This window comes from Cucumis melo, chromosome 1, assembly GCF_025177605.1.
Source record: "Cucumis melo cultivar AY chromosome 1, USDA_Cmelo_AY_1.0, whole genome shotgun sequence".
In the NCBI taxonomy this organism is placed as follows: Eukaryota; Viridiplantae; Streptophyta; class Magnoliopsida; order Cucurbitales; family Cucurbitaceae; genus Cucumis; species Cucumis melo.
Window position 1 is genome coordinate 34,057,427 of NC_066857.1, and position 25,961 is coordinate 34,083,387.

Below are 25,961 nucleotides of genomic sequence, written 5' to 3' on the forward strand. Positions count from 1 at the left end.
TATTTTTCTTAAGTTTAACACAATTGATTTTTTGTATTATGTTTATGCATTAACCGTTTAACACAATTCTTTTAAATTTTTGCAAAGAAAATTTTTTCTAAGATATTTTTCCAAGTTAATTTTTCCTAAGTAATTTTTTCTACGTTATTTTTACAAATATATTTTTCGTAATTTATTTTTCCTAACAAGCCATGTTCCCAAGTTATTGTTGCAAAGTAGATTTTTTCTAACAAAATTCATTAGATAAATCTTTTTGTGGCGTAATTAAATTTTGTAAAATATATAATAATCTTTCGAGGAGTGAGGGATAGTGATAAAAGGAGAAATGGGGGGCGAGAAATAGTATGAGAGAAGAAAATGGAGGACTGGGGAATAGTGGCAGAAGAGAAATAAGGGAATAAGTATAATAGTTATAATTCTAATACTCGAGTTATAATAACCCTTGGGATAAACATGGAGTGGACTAACTTCTTAATTTGAGGGCCAAATAGCCCCTAAGGGACCGTTTGGGGGAAGGGTTGAGTTATGGGGTTAGGGTTATGATAAACCTAGTGTTAAGATAAACCTAAGATTATAATAAAATGTGTTTGAGGGAAGGGTTATGGAGGAAGTGTTATGATAAGATGTGTTTGGGGGAAGTGTTATGATAATGTTGTGATAAGAGGTGTTTGGGAGAAGGGTTATGTGGGTAGGATTAAGGAAGAGTTGAAGAAGAGCTAAGGAAAAGTTGAAGAAGGGTTAAGAAGTGTTGAAGAAGGGTTAAGGAGTTAAAACTAGGGTTACATAACCCTTCCCCCAAACGGGGGTTGGATTACATAACCCTAACCTCCCATAATCCAACCCTTACCCCAAACGCCCCCTAAGTGTTTACATTTTTTTTTTGCACTTATAAATAGTTAGAAAGTCAATCCAGATGTGAATACAATCAAATTATACATTTTGTTTTTCAAATTAGACTCGGTGTTTTGATTCTAGATGTAGAGGTAGGTCCCACGATTCATTACACGTAGTCAATTAGGACTCACTATTTTTATATCACCATTGCTTTCTATATTACCATTAATTAATTGCTCTCTTCATCTAAGTAAACGGGGCGGACGTAAGTTATTTTTACTCCATTACATTAGAGCTCGTTATATTATTGTGGGAAATAGTAAAAAATATAAAAAATTACAAAACATTACACTTTGGTTTAATAAAATTTGTTGTTTAGACCAAGTGTAAATAATTTGTTTGTTCGTTTCCTATTTTTGAGAAATCGCATATTATACAACTGCTTTAATAAGAACGTAGTGGATATATGAAACTACGCTCCATTGATTAAAGATAGATATCTCAACAAAGCTTAATTTGACATAATAATAAAAAAGCAATATATCAATTTTAAGTTATATTGAGAGGAGTTATCGTAAATAATAAAACTGTTAAAAATATTTTTAAAACATAACAAAATTTTAGATATTTAGACATGTACATCGTGTCAAAATATTGTAGCGTGATATACTGAGTTAAGGATTTGAAGTAACACCGATGTAAATACAATTTTATTGTCATACGAGTGTGCTAAAAGTCACAAGGTATGAGATTCTCTCTTGCTCAAAATAAGATTCAAATTAATTTTCACCCTAACTAATTATAGAAACTAGGAATTTAATGTAAATTCGTTTTCAAAAGCTATTTTAATTAAAATATTAATTAATGTTATCTTTGAGTTTTATAAAGTGTATTAGCTTTAAGCCAAAATATTTGATGCCATATAACTATACAATAGAATTCGTCAAGTTTAATTAAAACAAACTCAAAATTTAAACTCACACACTTAAACATTTTTTTTTTAAAATAGAAAAATTATTTTAAAATATAGTAAAATAAACTAAAAATTGAAAAAATGTATAAATATAACAAAATTTAAATTCATCGGTACTATTAATATCTATTATGGATGTCTATTACATTTTTAACGGTTTTATTTATAATCTAAAACAACCACGGTGAGTAAATAAGACTCAATTGATTGAAAAAATAAAAGAAAAATTAAAAAAATAAGAAGCGTAATTATAATGAGTAGTAATTTTTATAATAACTATTAAGTATTGTAGTAATACTTTTAAAAAATTGTAAATACATCAAAATCTGTCGCTGATAGACTTCTATCATTGATAGACTCTTGTATGATTTATGACAACATTTAGTAGTCTATTAGTACTCTGATAGGATTTTGATAAATTTTGTTATATTTATAATTTTTTAAAATTTTACTAAATATTTAATTATTTTAAATAAAATTGATATATTTACGATTATTCCAATAAAAAAAGTGTTCATGGAATAGAAATGGAATCTAAAATTTGATTATATTTTGTAAATTGTTGGGATTTGTTTTGTAAAAGCAATTGTAGCATAATCCGCAAATAGCAAACGAAAGGGCTATGGCATTTGATACACACGTAGCCACATTTCATATACTCCTCCCGCCTCGGGCTCGCACTGTGAATTGGGAAACTCGTTTTCTCACTGATCTGATGGTGTGGCGATGTCGAACACAAACTTTAATTTAATCTTCATCTCTTCATTGACCGTACAAACTTCAAAATTTGTGAAACTGAAACAGCAATAGACAAAGCCAATCCCAATTCCAAGAGACAAATTCCTCAGATCCTTTGCTCAAATTTGCAGCAAAATCACGGCAGCCTGATTGCTATGTCGAGTCGGCCAATCATTACTTTCTCTTAGCAGTCTGTTTTGATCACTGTTGGAAAATTCTTGTTCCTTTTGATTTTGGATCGATGTTATGGTTTGGAAAGAGTTGAATTCAGATTATTAACGTGCTGTAGCTCTGTCGGAGGAGGATGGCGTCGGAATCGACGTCTTTGGACTCGATTCTTTTAGAGGATTTTGGTCAAAAGGTTGACCTGACTCGCCGGATTCGTGAGGTGCTTCTTAACTATCCTGAGGGGACTACAGTTCTCAAGGAGTTGGTGCAGAACGCCGATGATGCTGGTGCCACTAAGGTTTGTCTCTGTCTTGACCGTAGGGTCCATGGCCGTGAGTCGCTGTTGTCGGCGTCACTGGCACCGTTTCAAGGGCCTGCTCTTTTGGCCTATAACAATGCGGTGTTTACAGAAGAGGATTTTGTCAGCATTTCGAGGATTGGTGGTAGCAATAAGCATGGTCAAGCATGGAAGACTGGCCGATTTGGGTAAGTTTTCCTGTTCCAATATCTGATTCGTCTTGCAATTCTCGTGTTATTTTGTCAAATGAATACATATTTACTTCTTGGCTGTATAATTTCTTCAATATCTAGTTTCATTTGCCCCGGTCAGTGACAAGGTCGCATTCTAATGATATGTTTGCTTCTGTGTCGGAGAACCTTAAGCTAGAGATGTTCACGAGACAGAATCTCCATCGCATTAAAGTTTCTAATTTCAGGCTTGTATGTAGCTTTTTTGCTTTTTAACTACTTCCATTAAAGTAAAGTGAAACAAGCTCCGTTCATGTAGATATATATGAGCCTTTCCAACCATATAACACTATTTTTTGGGAACAGTTTCTAAAAGCTCCAGTTATGCGCATAGTTTATTGTTCATAACCGGCTAAACAAACATTTTTGATATGAAAAGTAATAGACTATTGGTAATGGTTACAATTTTTGGAACTAATAGGCAACGCAAATTTGCACAATCATCTCATAAAAAATTCCCGAGGCAACGATGATTATGGCAGGACTTGTTTAAGTAAACCGTTGCGTTGCTTTCTCTTTCCAACTGCAATGGATGGTTTTGCTAAATTGAGTTCATATTTCTTTGGCTCCTTCACCTAAGCTTGTTGCTTACGGTAACATAACTGAAGTAATCAATTGAAGAAAGGCAAAATGAATGCAAACTTAGATGTTGACACGCTTAAAGCCAGCACACAGGTTATTCAACTTCTTAAAACCTTTTTGCAAAGCACCGACAGTTGATTATTTTCCTTTTGATAATTGTTACTCCATTCTATATTTGTACAAGTTCTAGTGACTGTGCTAAAAGCAGGGTCAGTTGTGAAGATAATTAGTGCCTTTTTTTGTTTACCTATTAATGCAATGAATTTTATATTTCTTTAACATCGAAAGAAATGGAAATACAATAAGTTTTATTTAATATTTTGCTTCCCATGCTGACTTCATAATGACTATTTTTTGGTTCAATTTTATAGGGTTGGTTTCAACTCAGTGTACCATTTAACTGAGCTGCCTTCATTTGTTAGTGGAAAATATGTTGTAATGTTTGATCCTCAGGGCATTTACCTTCCTAAGGTTTCTGCATCAAATCCTGGAAAGCGAATCGACTTCATACGTAGCTCTGCCATCTCACAATATAGAGATCAGTTTCTTCCTTATTGTGCTTTTGATTGCAACATGGAAAGTTCTTTTGCTGGAACTTTATTTCGGTTCCCATTAAGAAACACAGATCAAGCAGCTAGAAGTAAAATTTCAAGGCAAGCTTATACAGAAGAAGATATTTCTTCCATGTTTGCCGAACTTTATGAAGAAGGAGTCTTGACATTGCTCTTTCTGAAAAGTGTTTTATGCATAGAAATGTTTGTATGGAATGATGGTGAGACAGAACCACAGAAGCTTTATTCATTCTCTCTGCGTTCGGCAAACAGTGATACTATTTGGCACAGGCAGATGTTACTGCGGTTATCAAAATCAACAACCTTCACTCAGAGTGAGGTAGATAGCTTTTCACTAGAATTTCTGAGTCAAGCTATGACTGGGACTCAAACAGAGGAAAGGATTGATAGTTTCTTTATAGTTCAAACTATGGCATCGGCTACCAGTAGGATTGGCTCTTTTGCTGCTACTGCATCGAAAGAGTATGACATTCACTTGCTACCTTGGGCATCTCTTGCTGTTTGCACAACGGCATCCTCAAATGTAACCACAGTAATTTAGAGATTTCTTTAATTTGTGCGATCTCTCTGTCACACTTGCACCCACCCCTTTTCCTAATTCAACTGCGTTAACTTTTTCGTACTAGTATTTATTCTGTCAAACTTGCAAGTTTAATTATCTCAAGTCATTTTTCTACTGCACCATTGCTATTCTTTAATCGGTAATTTTCTCATCTAAAATTATTATAGATTGGTTTTATTAGTATAATTCTGTGATATTTCATTGTATTCTAAATGATTATGTTCACGAGTTGTAGAATTCTTGTTAATAATTGTTCACTTTGTTACTTATGTGCATGATACATTTTTTGCATATATTCTTGCCAATCTCGGCTGTTTTATCTTCATTTCTATGGAAATGGAAGACCTTATTTACAAACTGTTATACAATATTTGACAGGACAGTGTTCTCAAACTTGGTCGGGCCTTCTGTTTTCTCCCTTTGCCCGTAAAAACTGGTCTAACTGTTCAAGTGAATGGATTCTTTGAGGTCTCATCAAATCGTCGTGGAATTTGGTATGGGGGGTGACATGGATAGGAGTGGGAAGATTCGTTCAATCTGGAACAGGCTCCTTTTAGAGGATATTATTGCCCCTGCATTTATAGAACTGCTGCTTGGCGTGCAAATATTACTAGGTCCAACAGATACTTACTTTTCCTTGTGGCCTAGTGGTTCATTTGAGGAGCCGTGGAACATATTGGTTGAGCAAGTGTACAAAATTATCAGCAATGCTCTTGTTCTGTATTCAAACGTTGATGGCGGTAAATGGGTGTCACCAAATGATGCTTTTCTTCATGATGACAAATTCACGAGAAGTACGGAACTTAGTGAGGCTCTGGTGCTTTTAGGAATGCCTATTGTGCACCTTCCTGAAACTTTGTCTAACATGCTTTTAAAGTTTTGCTCTACTTTTCAGCAGAAAGTGGTTACACCCTGTACAGTTCGTCATTTTCTTAGGGAATGTAAACATGTTTTTACTCTGAACAGACCCTACAGACTTGTATTGTTAGAATATTGCATTGAAGATTTGATTGATGCTGATGTTTGCACGAATTTATTTGGCTTACCCTTACTTCCCTTGGCAAATGGTGATTTTGGGTTATTTTCAGAAGCCTCCAAAGGGATCTCTTATTTTATCTGTGATGAGTTGGAATATAAGCTGCTGCACCAGATTTCTGATAGAGCAATAGATCGGAATATACCCCTCACTATATCAACTAGACTTTCAAATATTGCCAAGTCCTCAAAATCAAATCTTTTTATTTTGAATGTGCATTATTTTCTCCAGCTGTTTCCAAAATTTGTGCCTGCTGATTGGAAGTATAAAAGTGAAGTGTTTTGGGACCCTGAGTCTTGTAGCAACCATCCTACTTCGTTATGGTTTTTGCTATTTTGGGAATATCTTCGCGAACATTGTGAAAATTTGTCCTTATTTAGTGACTGGCCCATTTTGCCATCCAAATCGAGGTACCTTTATAGGGCCACTAAACAATCAAAAATGATTAATGTACAGATGCTTTCTCACGAGATGCAAAATATACTTGGTAAACTTGGATGCAAGTTGCTTGATCCTTACTATAAGGTTGAACACCGAGACTTAATTCACTATGTAAATGATGGTAACTGTACAGGCGTTTTGGACTCAATCTATGATGCAATCTCTTCAACTGGTGGTTTAATGCTGACTTCACTCTACAATTTAGAGGTGGAAGAGAAGGATGGGCTGCGTAGGTTTCTTCTTGATCCTAAATGGTATCTTGGAGGCTGTATGGATGATAATGATTTAGACAAGTGCAGGAGACTGCCAATTTTTAAAGTCTATAATGGAGGATCTGCTCAGGATTTTTGTTTTTCAGATCTCGAAGACCCTCCAAAGTACTTACCACCTTTAGATGTTGAAGAGTGCTTTCTTGGAGTAGAGTTTATTATCAGCTCTTCAGATAGCGAAGAAGAGATTTTGTTAAAATACTATGGGATCAAAAGGATGGGAAAGACATCTTTCTACAGGAAGTATGTATTAAACAAAGTCGGGCAGTTGCAGCCTGAACTTCGTGACAGTACAATGCTTTCTCTTTTGGTAAGCCTTCCACAATTATGTACTGAAGATGTAACTTTCAGGGAATGTTTGTCAAATTTGGATTTTATTCCAACTTCAAGTGGAACTCTTAAGTGCCCTGCTGTATTATATGATCCTCGTTATGAAGAACTGTGTGCTTTACTAGACGACTTTGATAGTTTTCCTTCCACTCCTTTCAGTGAATCTTACATTCTGGACATTCTACAAGGTTTGGGCCTCAGAAGATGTGTATCTCCTGAGACCATTGTGCAAAGTGCTCTACATGTGGAAAGATTCATGCATAAGGATCAAAACAAGGCTCATTCAAGGGGCAAGGTTCTTCTATCATACTTAGAAGTTAATGCAATTAAGTGGCTTCTCAATCCGACAAGTGAAGATCAAGGGATGGTGAACCGATTATTTTCTACAGCTGCAACTGCATTTAGACCTCGAAACTTCACTTCCGATCTCGAAAAGTTCTGGAACGATCTTCGTAAAATTTCTTGGTGCCCAGTCTTACTTTCTCCTCCTTTTGAAACCGTACCCTGGCCTGTTGTCTCATCTGTGGTTGCTCCCCCAAAACTTGTTAGATTGCCTAAAGACTTGTGGCTTGTTTCAGCAAGCATGCGAATACTGGATGGTGAGTGTGCTTCTTCCGCTCTAGCACACAGTCTTGGTTGGTCTTCTCCCCCTAGTGGCAGTATTATTGCTGCTCAACTTCTTGAGCTTGGAAAAAACAACGAGATTGTATATGACCAGATGCTTAGGAAAGAACTAGCTCTGGCAATGCCAAGAATATATGCTTTGCTGACAAGTTTGATTGGTTCAGATGAGATGGATGTTGTAAAAGCTGTGCTTGAAGGTTGTCGGTGGATTTGGGTTGGAGATGGGTTTGCAACATCTGAAGAGGTTGTACTTGAGGGTCCTCTTCATTTAGCGCCTTATATTCGTGTTATACCTATTGATTTGGCAGTTTTTAAAGACTTATTTTTAGAACTTGGAATTCGGGAATTTCTGAAGCCCAATGATTATGCTAATATTTTGTCTAGAATGGCAACAAGAAAAGGTTCTTCTCCTCTGAACACACAGGAAGTTAGGGCAGCCATTCTCATTGTACAACATTTGGCTGAAGCTCAGCTCCCAAAGCAACAAATTGATATATATTTACCTGATATTTCTTGTAGACTTTTTCCAGCCAAGAATTTAGTTTACAATGATGCTCCCTGGTTACTGGGCACAGACAATAATGATGTTTCATTTGACGGGGAGTCGGCTGCTTTCTTGAGTGCAAGGAAAACAGTTCAAAAGTTTGTTCATGGGAACATATCCAATGATGTTGCGGAGAAGCTTGGTGTCTGCTCACTTCGTAGGATTTTATTAGCCGAGAGTGCTGATTCTATGAATTTGAGCTTATCTGGAGCTGCTGAAGCTTTTGGGCAGCATGAAGCCTTGACAAACAGACTTAGACATATACTTGAAATGTATGCAGATGGTCCTGGGATTCTATTTGAGCTGATTCAGAATGCAGAGGATGCAGGCTCCTCTGAAGTGATATTTCTTTTGGACAAAACTCATTATGGAACATCTTCAATATTGTCTCCTGAAATGGCCGATTGGCAAGGACCAGCTTTGTACTGTTATAATGACTCTGTTTTTAGTCCTCAAGATCTCTATGCAATTTCACGTGTCGGTCAAGAGAGTAAGCTGCAAAAACCATTGGCCATTGGAAGATTTGGTTTGGGCTTTAATTGTGTATATCATTTTACAGATATCCCCACGTTTGTTTCTGGGGAGAACATTGTTATGTTTGATCCCCATGCTTGTAATTTGCCTGGGATCTCTCCATCACATCCAGGACTCCGAATAAAGTATGCTGGAAGAAAAATTCTGGAACAATTTCCCGATCAATTTTCTCCTTACTTGCATTTTGGTTGCGACATGGAAAAGCCATTTCCTGGCACACTCTTTCGTTTTCCCCTTAGAAGTCCAGCTCTTGCTTCCAGAAGTGAAATCAAGAAAGAAGGTTATGCACCTGAAGATGTTATTTCACTTTTTTATTCTTTTTCTGAAGTTGCTTCTGATGCTTTGGTTTTCCTCACCAATGTCAAAACTATTTCCATATTTGTAAAGGATGATATAGGACATGAAATGCAATGCCTATATCGAGTGCATAAAAATACTATCAGTGAACCTACAACAAAATCTACTGCACAGCAGGATATTATGAGTTTTATTTATGGAAACCACCGAGGTGAAATGGACAGGGAACAGTTCCTAACGAAATTAAATAAATCTATCAACAAAGATCTCCCATACGTGTGTCAAAAGCTTATTATCACGGAGAAAGGTTCTGGTGGTGACATATTGCAGCACTTCTGGATAAGCTCTGGATGTTTAGGTGGTGGGCTCCCGAGAAACAACTCAGGTGTGGGTGACAAATCCTACAATTTTATCCCATGGGCTTGTGTTGCCGCACTTTTACATTCTGTAAAGGTGGACGAGGAAATGAACCATGACCCAGAGACTGAAAATAATTGGCTAATTGCTTCTGATTTAGTTCAAGTTTCTTCTGCTTCTGTACAAGACAGAAAACCTTTGGAAGGACGTGCTTTCTGCTTTCTACCGTTACCTATTAAAACTGGTCTCCCTGTACATGTCAATGCATATTTTGAGCTTTCATCAAATCGGAGGGACATCTGGTATGGTGATGACATGGCAGGGGGTGGAAGAAAACGTTCAGAATGGAATTCTTATCTCCTTGAAGAGGTTGTTGCCCCAGCTTATGGTCACTTGCTTGAAAAGGTTGCATCCGAGGTTGGTCACTTTGGTTTATTCTCCTCATTTTGGCCGGCAGCAGCAGGAGTAGAACCTTGGGGATTGGTTGTGCGAAAACTCTATAGCTTTATTGGTGACTTTGGTCTTCTTGTTCTATATACAAATGCTAGGGGAGGCCAATGGATTTCCGCAAAACAAGCCATATTTCCTGATTTTTCTTTTGACAAAGTGCATGAGCTTATTGAAGCGTTATCTGATTCTGGCTTGCCAGTCATCTCTATTTCGAAGTCAATTGTTGACAGGTTTATGGAGGTGCGTCCGTCATTACATTTTCTGACTCCTCACTTGTTAAGAACTCTGTTGATTAAAAGGAAGCGCGCATTTAAAGACAGGAAAGCAACCATTTTAACCCTTGAATATTGTTTGGTTGATTTGAAATTGCCTTTACAATCAGACAGTCTGTGCGGATTGCCTCTACTACCTCTTGTTGATGGTTCATTTACCTCATTTCACAAGAATGGGATTGGTGAAAGAATTTATATTGCCAGGGGAGATGAATATGGGCTTCTCAAGGATTCAGTTCCTAGCCAACTTGTGGACCCTGATATACCAGAAGTAGTTCATGCAAAGCTCTGTGAGGTAGCCCAAGCTGAGGGTTTAAATATTTGTTTTCTTTCATGTGATTTGCTTGAGAAACTTTTCCTGAGATTTCTTCCCACAGAATGGCAAAATGCTAAACAGGTGAACTGGAAACCTGGTTATCAAGGTCAACCTAGCTTGGAATGGATAAGATTGATTTGGTGCTACCTCAAGTCGCATTGTAATGATCTATCTCAGTTTTCCAAGTGGCCTATACTGCCCGTAGGGGAAAATTCTCTCATGCAACTTGTTCAAAATTCGAATGTTCTTAGAGCTGATGGATGGAGTGAGAACATGTTTTCGTTGTTGCTAAAAGTTGGGTGTTTGTTTTTGAGGCGTGATATGCCAATAGAACATCCCCAACTGGAAAACTTTGTACATCCTTCAACAGCAATTGGTATTCTAAATGCTTTTCTTTCTATTGCTGGTGGTATTGAAAACGTCGAAAAGCTATTTCATAATGCATCTGAAGGTGAGCTGCACGAGTTTCGGAGCTTTATTCTTCAGTCAAAATGGTTTCTTGAAGGACAAATGGAAGCCAATCATGTTGATATTATCAAATGCATCCCCATGTTTGAGTCGTACAAGTGTAGAAAATTAGTAAGTTTGAGTAAACCTGTAAGATGGATAAAGCCCACTGGTATATGTGAGGATTTTCTGAATGATGATTTTGTCCGCGTAGAATCAGAAAAAGAAAGAATCATTTTAAAAAAATATTTCGGGATTGGGGAACCGTCGAGGGTAGAATTCTACAAAGATTATGTTCTTAGCCATATGTCGGAATTCCTTTCTGAAAGGGAGGCTCTTTCAACCATTCTTCTTGATGTGAAGCTTTTAATTGAAGATGATGTCTCTCTCAAATCTTCGGTTTCAATGATACCATTTGTTTTGACTGGCAATGGATCATGGCAACCACCATCAAGGTTATGTCAATTTTCTGCATCCCTCCCTTTTTTTATTATTTTATTATTTTTTTTATAAACGGAAACAAGCTTCTTTATTAATAAAAATAAATGAGAGAAGGAAATAGTGTCCAAAATTATTGTGAAATATCGATTGAATCCTTTAACATATTCAACTGCGGGTTTGCCACATCTCTTGAAATGAAATACTTTTACTTTCAGAAAAGAATAAAAAGAAGAGAAAATATTTTGCCTGTGAAAAACAAATGTATATATACTGCGGTTAGAAAATGAGATTATAGCTAACCCTGAATCATCCTGTCATTTGGATTTATTATTTATTCTTAAAAGCTAATCAGTTTAGAAATTTTTGATTCTAGATTGTTGTTAACAACTTAACTTGTAATCATCATTAGTTTTGTATTTCTTAAGAGAACCTTAGGTATGCAATTTCTAGCAGCTAAAAGTTACTTTATTCAATTTTTTTACCAGGCTATATGATCCTCGAGTACATGAGTTAAAAAACATGCTGCATGAAGAAGCATTTTTCCCATCTGAAAAATTTTTAGATGACAATATTTTGGATGCTTTAGTCAGCCTTGGACTTAAAACATCCCTCGGTTTGACTGGCTTGCTAGACTGTGCTAGATCAGTTTCACTGTTGAATGATTCTAATAATTCTGAATCACAAAGTCTCGGAAGGAGATTGTTTGTGTGTTTAGATGCTCTTGCACACAAGCTCTCAATCAACGTGGAAGGAATTTGTCATGAACCGCAGAATTCTATGCTATTTAAGAGTGACCATGTGGACGATGATGCTTCCATGCAAGTTGGCTCTCTCAATAGAGAGGATACCTCTGATATGGGCATTGATTCCATAATAGGGAACCTGACTAGTGATGGATCAGAGGAAGAATTTTGGTCTGAAATGAAGACAATAGCTTGGTGCCCTGTTTGTGCTGATTCACCTGTAAAGGTACTTCCATGGTTGAAAACCAGTAGTCAGGTAGCTCCACCGAACAATGTGAGACCTAAATCACAGATGTGGATGGTCTCCTCTTCAATGCATATTCTAGATGGTGCGTCTCCTTCAGTATACTTGCAACAAAAACTTGGTTGGACTGAGTGCCCTAGCGTTGAAGTTTTATGTGGGCAGTTGACTGATATTTCCAAGCTTTATGGTGAGCTGAAGTTGCATTCTTCAACAGGATCTGATATCAACACTGCGTTGCAAGATGGGATTCCCATTCTTTACTCAAAACTACAAGAATATAGAGGAACTGATGATTTCCTGTTTATAAAATCTGCATTAAATGGTGTATCCTGGGTTTGGGTAGGGGACGATTTTGTATCCCCAAATGCTCTTGCCTTTGACTCACCTGTAAAATTCTCTCCTTATCTTTATGTTGTTCCATCCGAATTATCAGAATTTAGAGATCTGCTTTCAGAATTAGGTGTAAGGCTTAGTTTTAATGTCAAGGAATACTTGGGTGTTCTTCAACGCTTACACAGGGATGTCAGAGGGTCTCCTCTATCCACAGATCAGATGAATTTTGTAATTTGTGTGCTTGAAGCTGTCTCAGACTGTTGTGTGGACATGCCAGAGTTCACTGCCACCAGTATGTCTTTGCTAATTCCCAATTCTTCTCAGGTTCTGATGCTAGCAAATGATCTGGTTTACAATGATGCACCTTGGATGGAAGACAACAATATTCTTGTTGGGAAACACTTTGTACATCCAAGTATCAGCAATGATTTGGCAGGCAGGTTGGGCGTGCAATCTATTCGTTGCCTCTCGTTAGTTGATGAAGAGATGACTAAAGACTTACCATGCATGGACTATTCCAAAATTAGTGATCTTCTGAAGTTGTATGGCAATGACTATTTGTTCTTTGACCTTCTGGAATTGGCAGATTGCTGCAAAGCTAAAAACTTGCGGCTAATATTTGACAAAAGAGAACATCCTCGCCAATCATTACTGCAACATAATCTAGGTAAGTGATAAAAATTGTCCTATTATGTCTGAACAGTAATTAGTTAAAAATTTCCTTCGAGATAATGGAGATTTTAGATTTTTAGTTGACCGAGACAAGAATTAAGTACTTATCATGGGTTCTATGGTTGCCACCTACCCAGGAATTAATATACTATGTATTTTCTTGGCACCCTAATGTTGTAGGTTCAGGCAAGTTGTCCTTAAACAAAAAGAAAGAAAGAAAGAAAAAAAAAATTGATTTCTATGTAGGAAATGGTTGAACTTTTGGATTTTTTTTCATTATTTTATGAGAAGCAAGAAAAAATAGGAAAATTATTTCAAATGGCAAAACCGTTAAAAATATTTACAATTATAGCAAATTTTAGTATCTATCAATGATAGACACTGATTTATTGATAGATTATGAAATTTTGCTATATTTTGTAATTATTTTGGTTTATTTTGCTATATTTGAAAACAACTTGAAAAAATATATATAATCATTGTGATGAAAAACAATATACAAAAAAGAGATTCCAAACCTGGGTAAGGCCATCATTGCAGAATTCGACAGGACATCCAGCCTTGGGGAAAAAATTCAGAACTTTTAGATTAGGAGTTCCATAAAGAAAATAGAAAGTTAACTCCTGACTAAGCAGTAACACATCCAAATCTCCCTTTCTGTCATCAATATTTGTCTCTCCATCCAAAAGCAGCAAATAATAGCTAGAAAGGCTCTCCCAATAATAGTTCTCTTCCTTTTATTCGACCTGCACGGTTCCTTGATTTCATTTATTAATGAAATGTTTCTTTTACCAAAAAAAAAAAAAAAAAAAAAAAGAAAAGAAAAGAAAAGAAATGAAGCTGAAAGAAGGAAAATTGAATGTGTAAATACTTCTAAAGAAATGTATGTCTATAGAGTACATTCTTTGTCTTCCTCTGATATTGAAATATGTCGTTATACCATTTTATTTGGTACTTTGCTGCAATATAGGTGAATTTACCCGCCTTGAAATTTTCTAATTTTCATTGGTTGCATGTTCTTCTGAATTTGTACATGCACAGGTGAATTTCAAGGTCCTGCACTGGTTGCAATCTTTGAGGGGTCAAGCTTAAGTACTGAGGAAATCAGTAGTTTGCAATTTCGTCCTCCTTGGAAATTAAGGGGCGATACTCTTAACTATGGTTTGGGACTGCTCAGCTGTTATTATGTTTGTGATCTCCTTTCTATTATTTCTGGTGGCTACTTTTATATATTTGATCCCCGAGGAATTGCTCTCTCTGTAGCTGCAAAATCTGCTCCAGGGGCAAAGGTGTTTTCTTTGATAGGTATCTCTTTCGTTCAATCACATGTGAATACTTTTATGTTGTCCTCAAATAAATACTTTATTTGAAGCTAATTTAATCTCAACAATATCTTCGGCACATTTACAGCTTAACATAATGTATTTTCTCTTCTTTATTTCAAACCTTTACAGACTAACAAATACAAGAAAAAATGCATGTTGAAAGAATGCGTTCTTTATCATTTTTATTTTCTAAAAAACATTAAAATAAAATGAAGAAAGTAGATGCATGTTTAACAACATAATTCTCTGAAGTACAAAGCAAATGCTAACAAACATCTCTTTTTTTGTTTTTGACATGGAGAAGAAGCTTTTTATTGATGCTATGAATAGAGAGATTTAACAATCAGTTATTAATAACGAGTACAATTTCCTTGATGTTTCATTTGTAACCAATTATTTTTCTCTTCCATTTTAGGTAGTAATTTGATAGAGAGATTTAACGATCAATTTTATCCTCTGTTGGGGGGTCAAAATATGTCATGGCCATCGGATTCGACCATAATTCGCATGCCCCTATCTCCAGCATGCTTAAAAGATGGACTTGAGTCTGGAATAATAAGGATAAAGGAGCTAAGTAGCAAATTTTTGGATCATGCTTCAAGGTCACTTTTATTTTTAAAATCTGTCGTGCAGGTATGGCAGCATTCTTTCTTTCTTTCTTTCTTTCTTTCTTTTTCCCTCCGTATAGTGCCCTATATCTGTGAACTCTCTGGTGCTATGCTATTAATGCAATGATAAATTCTAGAACGGGTCTAATTTTAGGCCCATATCATTATTCCTGAGCATTCTTCTATTTAATGTCTGTGTTTATCTACATTTAAATATTTTCTTTTTAACTAGTTTTTTAACATGTATCATGCGCATAACATTTCTATTTTATTTTAGCGTATATTAAATTTGATCTTCTTTTTCGAAAAGTTGAGCATTTGTCAAATACTATGACTGTTTACAAGAAAACAAATGATTTATTAACTAGCATGTGGTTTATTCAGTATTGTTTGATATTCATTATTCTTAAAGTTCATCAATAGTTATTATAATAAGTAACATCCATTTTATTGGAACTATTTAGTAATATAATTTAATGCGAATTATGAATTTATGTATGTAAAATATTCAATTTAAGATTCTTTTTTTTTTTTGATAAACATTTGGTACAATTAAATTCAATCACACATATTTTTTACTATAACGATATGTAATATTTATTTCAAAATCGAGACATTAATAATGGCAAAAAAGCAAACATGAATATACCTAATTGGTCAAGACAATATTTACCTTAAAGGTCGGAGGTTTCAATCTCCCCACCACTTGTTGAGCTAAACAAAAATTTTTTAAGGGTAAAGCATCTATTTATTATCTACATTTTTATTTATAACCATCTTGTGTAATTTATCGTGAGTGGGTTTTTTTTTTTCCCATTTGGAAACAATATAATTTAAGGGTAAAGCATACAAATAGTTAGTCTAATTTTCTACTTAACTGAGGGATAGCCGAAAAAGTCTTGTAACGCTAATAATTGTTTTACTAAATTCAGTAATCTAATTATTTGAGAGGTTGAAGAGTTTTGCAACATATAAATGCTTTTTTGGTATGAATAACCCAATTGGGCCAACTCAATTTATTTAGAGCTACAAATCACGTTAGTGGAAGGAAAAATAATATTTAGTTAAAAATGAAGAATTGTCGTCCAAAAAAGTTTGTTACTCATTCATACATTTGTGAGTATTATAGTTTTTTCAATTTTATTTAATTGCCTGAAAATGAAAGTTAAGTTTTATGTCTGATTTTTACTAGTGTTGCTATTGTTATTATTCGAGGCAGTATCTCTATACTTTTATCTTGATTGAGAAACTTTACACACACACACACACACACACACACTGGAAGGCCATTGGTCATGTTCAAGGGTAACTTTTAACAAATTATCAGGTTTCATTCTCGACTTGGGACCAAGATGGGCTTCACCTAGACCAAGATTATTCAGTCTCTGTGAATTTATCATCTGCTATAGCAAGGAATCCATTTTCAGAAAAGAAGTGGAAGAAATTCCAATTATCAAGGTTGTTTAGCAGCTCAAATGCTGCCACAAAAGTGCATGCAATAGATGTAATTCTACTCCAGGGAGAAACTCGATTTGTTGACCGGTGGCTTGTGGTGCTTAGCTTGGGTTCTGGGCAAACTAGAAATATGGCTCTTGATAGGTAAGTTTGCTAATTTTGCATAAAACATTTTGATAGGCAAGTTTTTCCGTGCTTGGGAAAAAAAATCCTGCTTTCTTGTTTCATGTTAAAGTACATAAAAAACTGTATTCTATTAAGTGTTGCTATACACATGTATTTATTTTACGCAAACAGCTATATTTCAATTCTTATCATAATCGATCTTTTTGGTAGTGTTAACTCTATCATTTTCTTCCTTCTAATGTCTCACCTCTCATGTTTCGAACTCTTAGAAAGTGAGTATCTTGCTATCTAAACTACGAAGTGGGTGCCTGTGAGAGTGAGAGATATGAAGCAGGGGCCATTAGATGGTAGGTTTGAATTATTTTAATGAAACCATTAAAATTAATTTTTTGGAGTTTAAACTCAGAAGATTTTGCCTCGTGTAAGGAAGGTACGATGGAAATAGAATCTTTTTGGAAAGCTTAAATCCCAATATCTGGTAGTTTACATTCTTCACTAACTGATTCGATGTTTTTGTCACCGACCTTTGTTCCTCAAAAAGGACTTTGTAATCTTTTTTGGAATTAGAATTGAGGAAAAATAGCATCTTATGAAATTTCCTATTTGCAGGCGATATCTTGCCTACAATTTAACACCTGTCGCTGGAGTTGCAGCTCATATTTCTCGCAATGGCCTTCCTGCTGATATATATCGAAAGAGCCCTTTGATGGCTCCCTTTCCTTTATCTGGTGATATAATTTTACCTGTTACTGTTCTTGGATGTTTTCTTGTATGTCACAGTGGTGGTCGCTATCTTTTCAAGAATCAGGTTCTTGAAGGGTTAGTTGAACCCCTTGATGCTGGAAATAAGTTAGTTGAAGCCTGGAACAGGGAATTGATGTCCTGCGTTTGTGATTCTTACATTTTCATGATCTTGGAAGTTCATAAACAACGAAAAGAATCTTCAAGCTCTGCATTGGAGTCGAGTGTTAGTCATTCCATAAGTTTGTCTTTGAAGGCGTATGGAAATCAGGTTTATTCATTTTGGCCTAGGTCTGAACCTGCTAATTTTAGTGATTCTGATCTGGACAGGGGATTGAAAGCAGATTGGGAATGTCTGGTTGAACAAGTAATCAGGCCATTTTATACTCGTGCTATTGATCTCCCCGTGTGGCAGCTTTACTCCGGAAATTTAGTTAAGGCTGAAGAGGGTATGTTTCTTGCTCAACCTGGCAGTCCCGTTGGGGGTAACTTGCTGCCAGCCACAGTTTGTAGTTTTGTCAAGGAGCATCATCCGGTGTTTTCGGTGCCATGGGAGTTAATTAAGGAGATCCAGGCTGTGGGAATTACAGTACGCCAAATTAGACCTAAAATGGTTCGGGACCTACTCAGGGCTCCTTCAGCATCTATAGTTCTTCAATCAATTGATACGTATTTGGATGTTCTTGAATACTGCTTGTCTGATATTGTGTTGGCTGCATCACCTAACCATGCTGTGGATAATGTGGGAAGTGACACTGTTAACACTATTCCTGGTGGTAGATCAACAAATAGTACAGAAGGCAGTTCAACTTCCGTTCCAGTATCTAGCATGCACAGTTTTGGCAGGTCATCTAACCAGAATGCAGCCAGTTCAGGCGATGCTCTTGAAATGATGACAAGTTTGGGTAGAGCTTTACTAGATTTTGGTCGAGGAGTCGTTGAGGATATTGGTAGAAATGGAGAGTCCTCGTCTCATGGTAATACCTTTACTGGCAGAATTAACAGCAGCTACAGAAATGTGGACCAGCATTTTCTACAAATGGTTTCCGAGCTAAAAGGCTTACCATTTCCAACTGCATCCAACAGTGTAGTAAGATTGGGGAGCATGGAACTTTGGCTCGGTAGTAAGGATCAACAGGAACTGATGATCCCTTTAGCGGCAAAGTTTGTCCATCCTAAAATATTTGATAGATCAATTCTGGGCAACATCTTGACCAATGATGCCCTGCATAAATTTTTGAAACTACAAAAGTTCTCTCTCAACTTACTGGCAACTCATATGAGGTCAGTGTTCCATGCGAACTGGGTGAACCATGTAATGAGCTCAAATATGGCTCCATGGTTTTCATGGGATAATAAATCAAATGCTGGTGTTGAGGAGGGTCCATCTTCTGAATGGATAAGACTCTTTTGGAAAAATTCTAGTGGTTCATCACAGAACCTTCTGGTCTTTTCTGAATGGCCTCTTGTTCCTGCTTTTCTTGGAAGACCCATCTTATGCCGTGTAAGAGAACGTCATCTTGTCTTTCTTCCTCCTGTCACACATCCAACTTCACCGAATTCTATCTCGGAGGTTGTTGCAGGGGGTAGTGATGTGGCTGAGACATCTTCAAGTGAGATTTCCAAACCTGAATCCATTCAGCATTACACTTCAGCTTTTCAAAGATTTCAGGACACATATCCTTGGCTATTCCCTCTTTTAAACCACTGCAACATTCCAATATTTGATGTAGCTTTCGTGGACTGTGCTGCTTTATGCAACAGTCTTCCTAATTCCAACCAATCATTAGGGCAAGCAATTGCTTCTAAGTTTGTGGCAGCTAAAAATGCAGGTTATTTTCCGGAACTTGCATCACTTTCAGATTCAAATAGTCATGAACTTCTCAACCTTTTTGCTAAGGACTTTGTTTCAAACCAAACCAACTATAGAAGAGAAGATCTTGAAATATTACGAACTTTACCCATATATAGAACCGTCATTGGATCATATACACAACTAAGTGAGAATGGGCAGTGCATGATCTCTTCAAATTCATTCCTTAAACCATATAATAAAAGCTGTCTATCTTATTCATCAAATTCAATGGAATATTCATTACTTAGAGCCCTCGGAGTCCCTGAATTGGATGATCAACAAATTTTGGTCAAGTTTGGGTTGCCTGGATTTCATTCCAAACCTCAATCAGAACAGGAGGATATCTTAATATATCTATATACAAATTGGAAAGATCTTCAATCCGATGCTCAATTAGTTGAATGCTTGAGAGAGACTAAATTTGTGAGGAGTGCTGATGAATTTTGCACTGATTTGTTTAAATCAAAAGAATTGTATGATCCAAGTGATGCATTGTTAATGTCTGTCTTCTCTGGTGAAAGAAGAAAATTTCCTGGGGAAAGGTTTGGTGCTGATGGGTGGCTTCAAATTTTAAGGAAAATTGGCCTTAGAACTGCAGGAGAAGCCAATGTCATTCTTGAATGTGCCAAAAAGGTAGAGACTCTAGGAAGTGAATGGAGGAAGTCAGAGGAGAATAGTTTTGATTTTGATTTGACAAATGCTCAAAATGAAGTGCCTATGGAAATATGGACTTTAGGTGGATCTGTTGTTGAAGCTGTTTTTTCAAATTTTGCTGTCTTTTATAGCAACAGTTTCTGTAATGCTCTTGGCAATATTATTTTTGTTCCGGCTGAATTAGGCTTTCCAAATCTTGGTGGCAATAAAGGTGGAAAAAGAGTCCTCACTTCATACAGTGATGCAATTGTATCAAAAGATTGGCATCTGGCTTGGAGTTGTGCTCCAATTCTTTCGAAGCACAGTGTTATACCTCCTGAATACTCTTGGGGAGCACTTAATCTGAGAAGTCCTCCAGCGTTCCCCACAGTACTAAAACATTTACAGGTAGTCACACCACATCCTTCTTAACTCTTATTATAATTATTATTTTTAGTACAACTCTTATTATTTTAATTTTCTTATCCAAAAAAAAAAAAAACTCTTATTATTTTTCAAGGGTAATTAGAATGGATAGCAATTTTTAGAATAATTATTAACTATATAGCAATAGTTTAAAAGAATTGTAAATATAGCAAAATCTATCAGTGATAGGCTTCTATCGTTGATAGACTCTTATGTCTATCAACGATAGACCAACATTTGCTACATGGTCTATCAGTGATAGACTCCTATCATTGATAGATTTTGACAAATTTTGCTATATTTGCAATTTTTTTAAAATGTTGCTATATACTTAATTATTTTGAATATAATTGCTACATTTGCAACTATCCCTTATTTTAATTATAGCAACCTATGAAAAGTGTTGCTGATGTACTTCTGACACAGGTCACTGGGAGGAATGGCGGTGAAGACACTCTTTCCCACTGGCCAATATCTGTGGGCGTAATGTCAATCAATGAAGCTTCTTGTGAGGTTTTAAAGTATCTCGAAAGGATTTGGAGTAGTTTATCTTCTTTGGGTAAATATTTGCCATATTCTCAAGCAGGACCCCCTCCCCTCCCTGTGGCTCTTAAAATCCGTGTGTCAAGTAGTTCACATATTTGTTCTGTAATTTTTTTTATTATTAGATAAATTGAAAGACATGTGAAATAATTTTATTCATTTTATAAATTGTGAAATGGTAAGTTATATTGTGACTGGCTGCAAGTACATGTGTGTGTCGTAATCATATATTATTTTAAGTCATTATTTATGCTTCTGCAAACAAAATTTAATTGTATAATACACTAATTGTTGGGGAACATATCATTTTTTATTTTTTTGAAATACCTTTTTTGCAATGCATGTGAGAAGGCTGCCAGTAGATGCATAGTTCGAGCATATATAAGGGAATATTTTTTCTTTTCCCAGTCCTTATCAATATAAGTCTTTGAAAGCCTTTTGAATTAAATAGGGGAAGACTCTGGGAAAGAAAAATTATCAGCCACTAACTTTTATGTGTATGCCTTCTGTGCGTATTTTTATATGGGGTTTTACAGTGCTAGCTAGTTTCTACGAGACTTGTCATTTGAGTGTAGTAAATGTTCTGTTCATTCTTGCAGATATTTTGGAATTGCAGAGAGTTGCGTTCATTCCTGTAGCTAATGCAACACGGTTGGTCAAAGCTAATGTTCTCTTTGCGAGATTGACTATTAATCTATCCCCTTTTGCATTTGAACTTCCCAGTGGATATCTTCCTTTTGTGAAAATTCTTCAAGATTTAGGGCTTCAGGATGTACTATCAGCTGCTTCTGCGAAAGATCTTCTATCAAGTCTTCAAGTAGCTTGTGGATATCAACGCCTTAATCCTAATGAGCTTCGGTCTGTGATGGAAATCTTACATTTTATCTGTGATGAAGCTACTGAAGAAAAGATGTTTGATGGTCGGGAACTTGAAATCATTGTCCCAGATGATGGCTGTAGACTTGTTCATGCAGCATCGTGTGTGTATATTGATACCTATGGTTCTCGATACATAAAATGCATCGACACTTCTAGGCTAAGATTTGTTCACCCTGATCTTCCTGAGAGGATATGTCGAATGTTGGGCATCAAGAAACTTTCTGATTTAGTCATTGAGGTAAGCATGCATTGTTGATGTATCAATTCTTGTTAATCCTATCTTTCCCTCCTTCTTTTCATTCCCTTTCTGTCAGTTGACAAATACTATTTTTAATTTGAAACCAACTTGTGCGGCAGGAGTTGGATCATGAGGATAGTATAGATCCCTTGGAGCATATTGGAGCAGTGTCTTTAGGATTCATCAAAACGAAGCTTTTGAGCAAATCGTTTCAGAATGCTGTGTGGAAAATCGCCAATAGCATGGTTAATTACATTCATCCAAATAAAAATCTAGATCTGGAGGTTGTAGAGGAATTACTGAAATCAGTTGCAGAGAGGCTTCAGTTTGTTAAATGTCTACATACTCAGTTTTTACTTCTTCCAAATTCCATAAACATCACACGTCCTGCTAAAGATTCCATTATTCCAGAATGGGAGGACGGAAGCCATCATAGAGCTCTTTACTTCATTAAGCAATCAAAAACTTATATTTTGGTTGCGGAGCCCCCTGCTTATATATCAGTCTTTGATGTCATTGCCATTGTTGTGAGCCAGATTTTGGGATCACCTATTCCCTTGCCTATTGGATCTTTGCTTTTCTGCCCTGAAGGCACTGAAAATCCCATTATAGATATATTAAATCTTTGTTCTGAGAAGAAAGAGAATGAAAAATATACTGGAATTAGTAATTTGGTTGGTAAGGAAATACTACCTCAAGATGCTCTTCAAGTACAGCTTCACCCTTTAAGACCGTTTTATGCTGGAGAAGTAGTGGCTTGGCGGTCCAAAAGTGGAGAAAAGCTGAAATATGGTAGGGTCCTAGAGGATGTTAGACCGTCAGCTGGCCAAGCACTATACAGATTCAGGGTAGAAACAGCAGCAGGCATCATTCAGTCTCTTCTTTCTTCACAAGTTTTATCGTTTAGAAGCATTCCAATTGATGGTGGCTCTTCCTCTACAAACTTGCAAGATAAGAGTTGGATGGTAACTGATAGTGGCGCTTCTATCAAAATGCCAGAGATCTCTGAAGGAGGCAAAATACGAGCCCAGGTTTGGCTCTTCTTGTTTGTATTTCAAATTTCTATGCCACATATCCCTTCACTTTTATGCTTGGATTGGGAAACTCGACGATGGATTCATTTTAGTTCTTTGTTGGACTCTGGAAAAATATGCGTTATAGTATGCACCTCTTGCCTTCTGCATCTGCCATATATAAATTCTTAGATTAAATAACAAAGATAGACCTTGTCACAACTGTATGCATTTGGGTGAAATATAGAGGAAGTTTATTTAGTATCATAATTGGTCCATGGATGTATACATAAACGTGAGAATCCGTTGACCTTATTTATTTTAAAAAAATTGTTTTAAATGGCAGAACTACTGAAAATATTTACAAATATAGCAAAATGTCAATCTATCTTTGATTCCATATAGTAGTCTATCACAGTCGACCACTAACAGAAAGTAAAATTTTGCTATGTTTGTAATTATTTTGGTTGTTTTGCTATATTTGAAAACAACCGAAATTTTATTTATTTAATGATAAAAAATTGTGCTTCCCTTTGAGAGAAATAGAAAGCTACACAAGACAAAAAAGAAAAGGTCCAACCCTGACTACATAAAAAGACTCCAAAAAGAGAAAAAAAGGAAGAGGAAATGAAAACACCAAGCTCATAGTTACAAAAATAATTTCACTTATTGAAAATACTCGATTGAACTCTTATGTTTAAATGGTTATTCATATCTTCTATCAAAAACCATTTCTAAATCCTTAAAATCATCTCAAGGCTTCTTTTGTACTTGAAAAACTGTTGTTATTTCTCCATAAATTTTCAACTTGTAGACTAAAAATACTTTATTCATTGGTTTGCGCAGCCTGTTGCGGAGCTTCAATATGGCAAAGTATCTGCTGAAGAACTGGTGCAGGCAGTTAATGAAATGCTTACTACTGCTGGAATCAACGTGGATATTGAGCGGCAGTCCCTTTTGCAAAAGGCCTTAATCCTGCAAGAACAATTGAAGGATTCTCAGGCAGCTCTTTTGTTAGAACAGGTGAGCATTTGCTAAACTGTTTGTGTGCTCTATGTATTATGTAGAACTATCTCATTCTATAAATTACCAAATTGATGTGACCTAGCATCTAAGAGATAGAACTCCAGGAATACTCCACAAGAGTCTTAATTATTCAAAAGCGGTTGTAGTTTTAATTCAAATGACTATTCCTTAGTCATAGTAGATGCTAACCTACCAAGTAGAAACTAATTACTAGCAAAATAACCAACCCACAAACTATTTCCCGAACAAAATAAAGCCACGAGTTACTAGATTGAATCCTACTGCGTAAAGAAAACTGCAAATCCACTTGAAGCCAAAGGTTTAGTCTCGCCAAATGTCCAAATGTTTGGGAACTCAATGCCCAACAGTGAGAGTTTCTTTGTTGTCTCATTAGATGTGAGGTCGCAATGGGAGGGAGTAAAGACAGTATAATGAGTTTAATAGGAAGGTCATAACATGCTGGCCACCCCAAAAATAAATTTACACAAGATTTGGAAACATGTGGCAAAGTGCGTTCACTCGGTCATTTCCAATGTTATACTAAAATGGAATTTAAGCCTACTCTGCTTTGCAGCTCAGCCAAGGACTGTTCTTACTGAATCCCATGGTCCATATTTCCTCTTTCACAAAATTCAATTTTTACCACAAGAATTTATCGCTTTGATACCAATTGATAGATTGAGATATCAATGAAATATTAGGAAAGATTCCAAACTATATGAAATTCTTACTCAATAACTCTCTTTCTCTAATTCTTCAACTCCCCCTACTTGTAAACTCAAATAACCTTCACTGTAGTTCTAACTCACTAGTTATCCACAGCATAACTCATAAAAAACCTGGCCACAGTCTTATTTAATTTTGCTATTTAAGTTCTTGCTTCTTTCCAAAAAAGAAAAAGAAAAAAAAAGAAAAAAACTTGATTGATCTTCAAGTCAACAAGAAGCATAACTTTCTACCTCAAGATTTATTCATGGTTTCTGGATCGATTTTGCAGGAAAAGTCTGACGCTGCAGCCAAAGAAGCCGATACAGCGAAAGCAGCTTGGCTTTGTCGGGTTTGTTTGACTTCCGAGGTAGAAATAACCATAGTACCTTGTGGCCATGTTTTGTGCCGCAAGTGTTCTTCTGCTGTTTCAAAGTGCCCATTTTGTCGACTTAAAGTTTCAAAAATCATGAGAATATTTCGACCTTGATCTTTTCTAATTCAAGGACGTAAAGTTCCTTCGATAACAACGCGCAAAGAAAGGGTCATTTTGACATCGGAATCAGTTGGGTAAAACCTAAGAAGCAAACATGGTTTAGATTTTGGCTTTCCACACAATTATTTGTTATATTTGTATATCAGAGTCGAAAATGTAAATGGAATCTTAGTTTCCTTTTTCTATGAACTTTTCATTCATTGGTGTACATAATGGCAGTGTAAGTAACATTGATATGTCGAATAAGATTTATTCTTTATTAGTGGAAAACAATCGTTAATCCGTTAACTTATTATTTGATTGTTAAAACGTAACATCAAGTAGCAACACACACTCAAATGCAAGTCAGAGAGAAAAAAGTGAAAGTTCAGGGAGTGTTTGGCAACCACTGGCAGATTTAGTATAAGCTCGAGCCTCCCTTCAATTTTTTTGTAACATATAAAGAAAACTATTTAATTTTTACTACTTGTAGTTAATTCAATAGTTACTCTGTTTGTTAGCCTCCTTCTAACCCAAGTTTAAATCTTATCCCAATTTTCATGCAAGAAGTAAACTGTCATTATTGGCAACTTGAGTAATTTGGGA

At 35.9% G+C, this 25,961-nt stretch overlaps 1 protein-coding gene across 1 annotated transcript; it reads left to right on the top strand.

The window, feature by feature from the left end:
- The first annotated feature begins 2,427 nt into the window (after positions 1-2,427).
- On the top strand, positions 2,428-25,649 carry LOC103499971 (uncharacterized). The gene is given in 14 exon segments (XM_008463147.3): positions 2,428-3,199; positions 4,195-4,918; positions 5,336-5,455; positions 5,457-11,329; positions 11,801-13,302; positions 14,349-14,612; positions 15,048-15,265; positions 16,568-16,839; positions 17,431-20,458; positions 20,903-21,035; positions 21,619-22,136; positions 22,256-23,167; positions 23,996-24,172; positions 25,173-25,649. Coding segments are annotated over 14 exon segments (14,289 nt in total). The 5' UTR covers positions 2,428-2,849; the 3' UTR covers positions 25,371-25,649.
- The last annotated feature ends 312 nt before the right edge of the window (positions 25,650-25,961 follow it).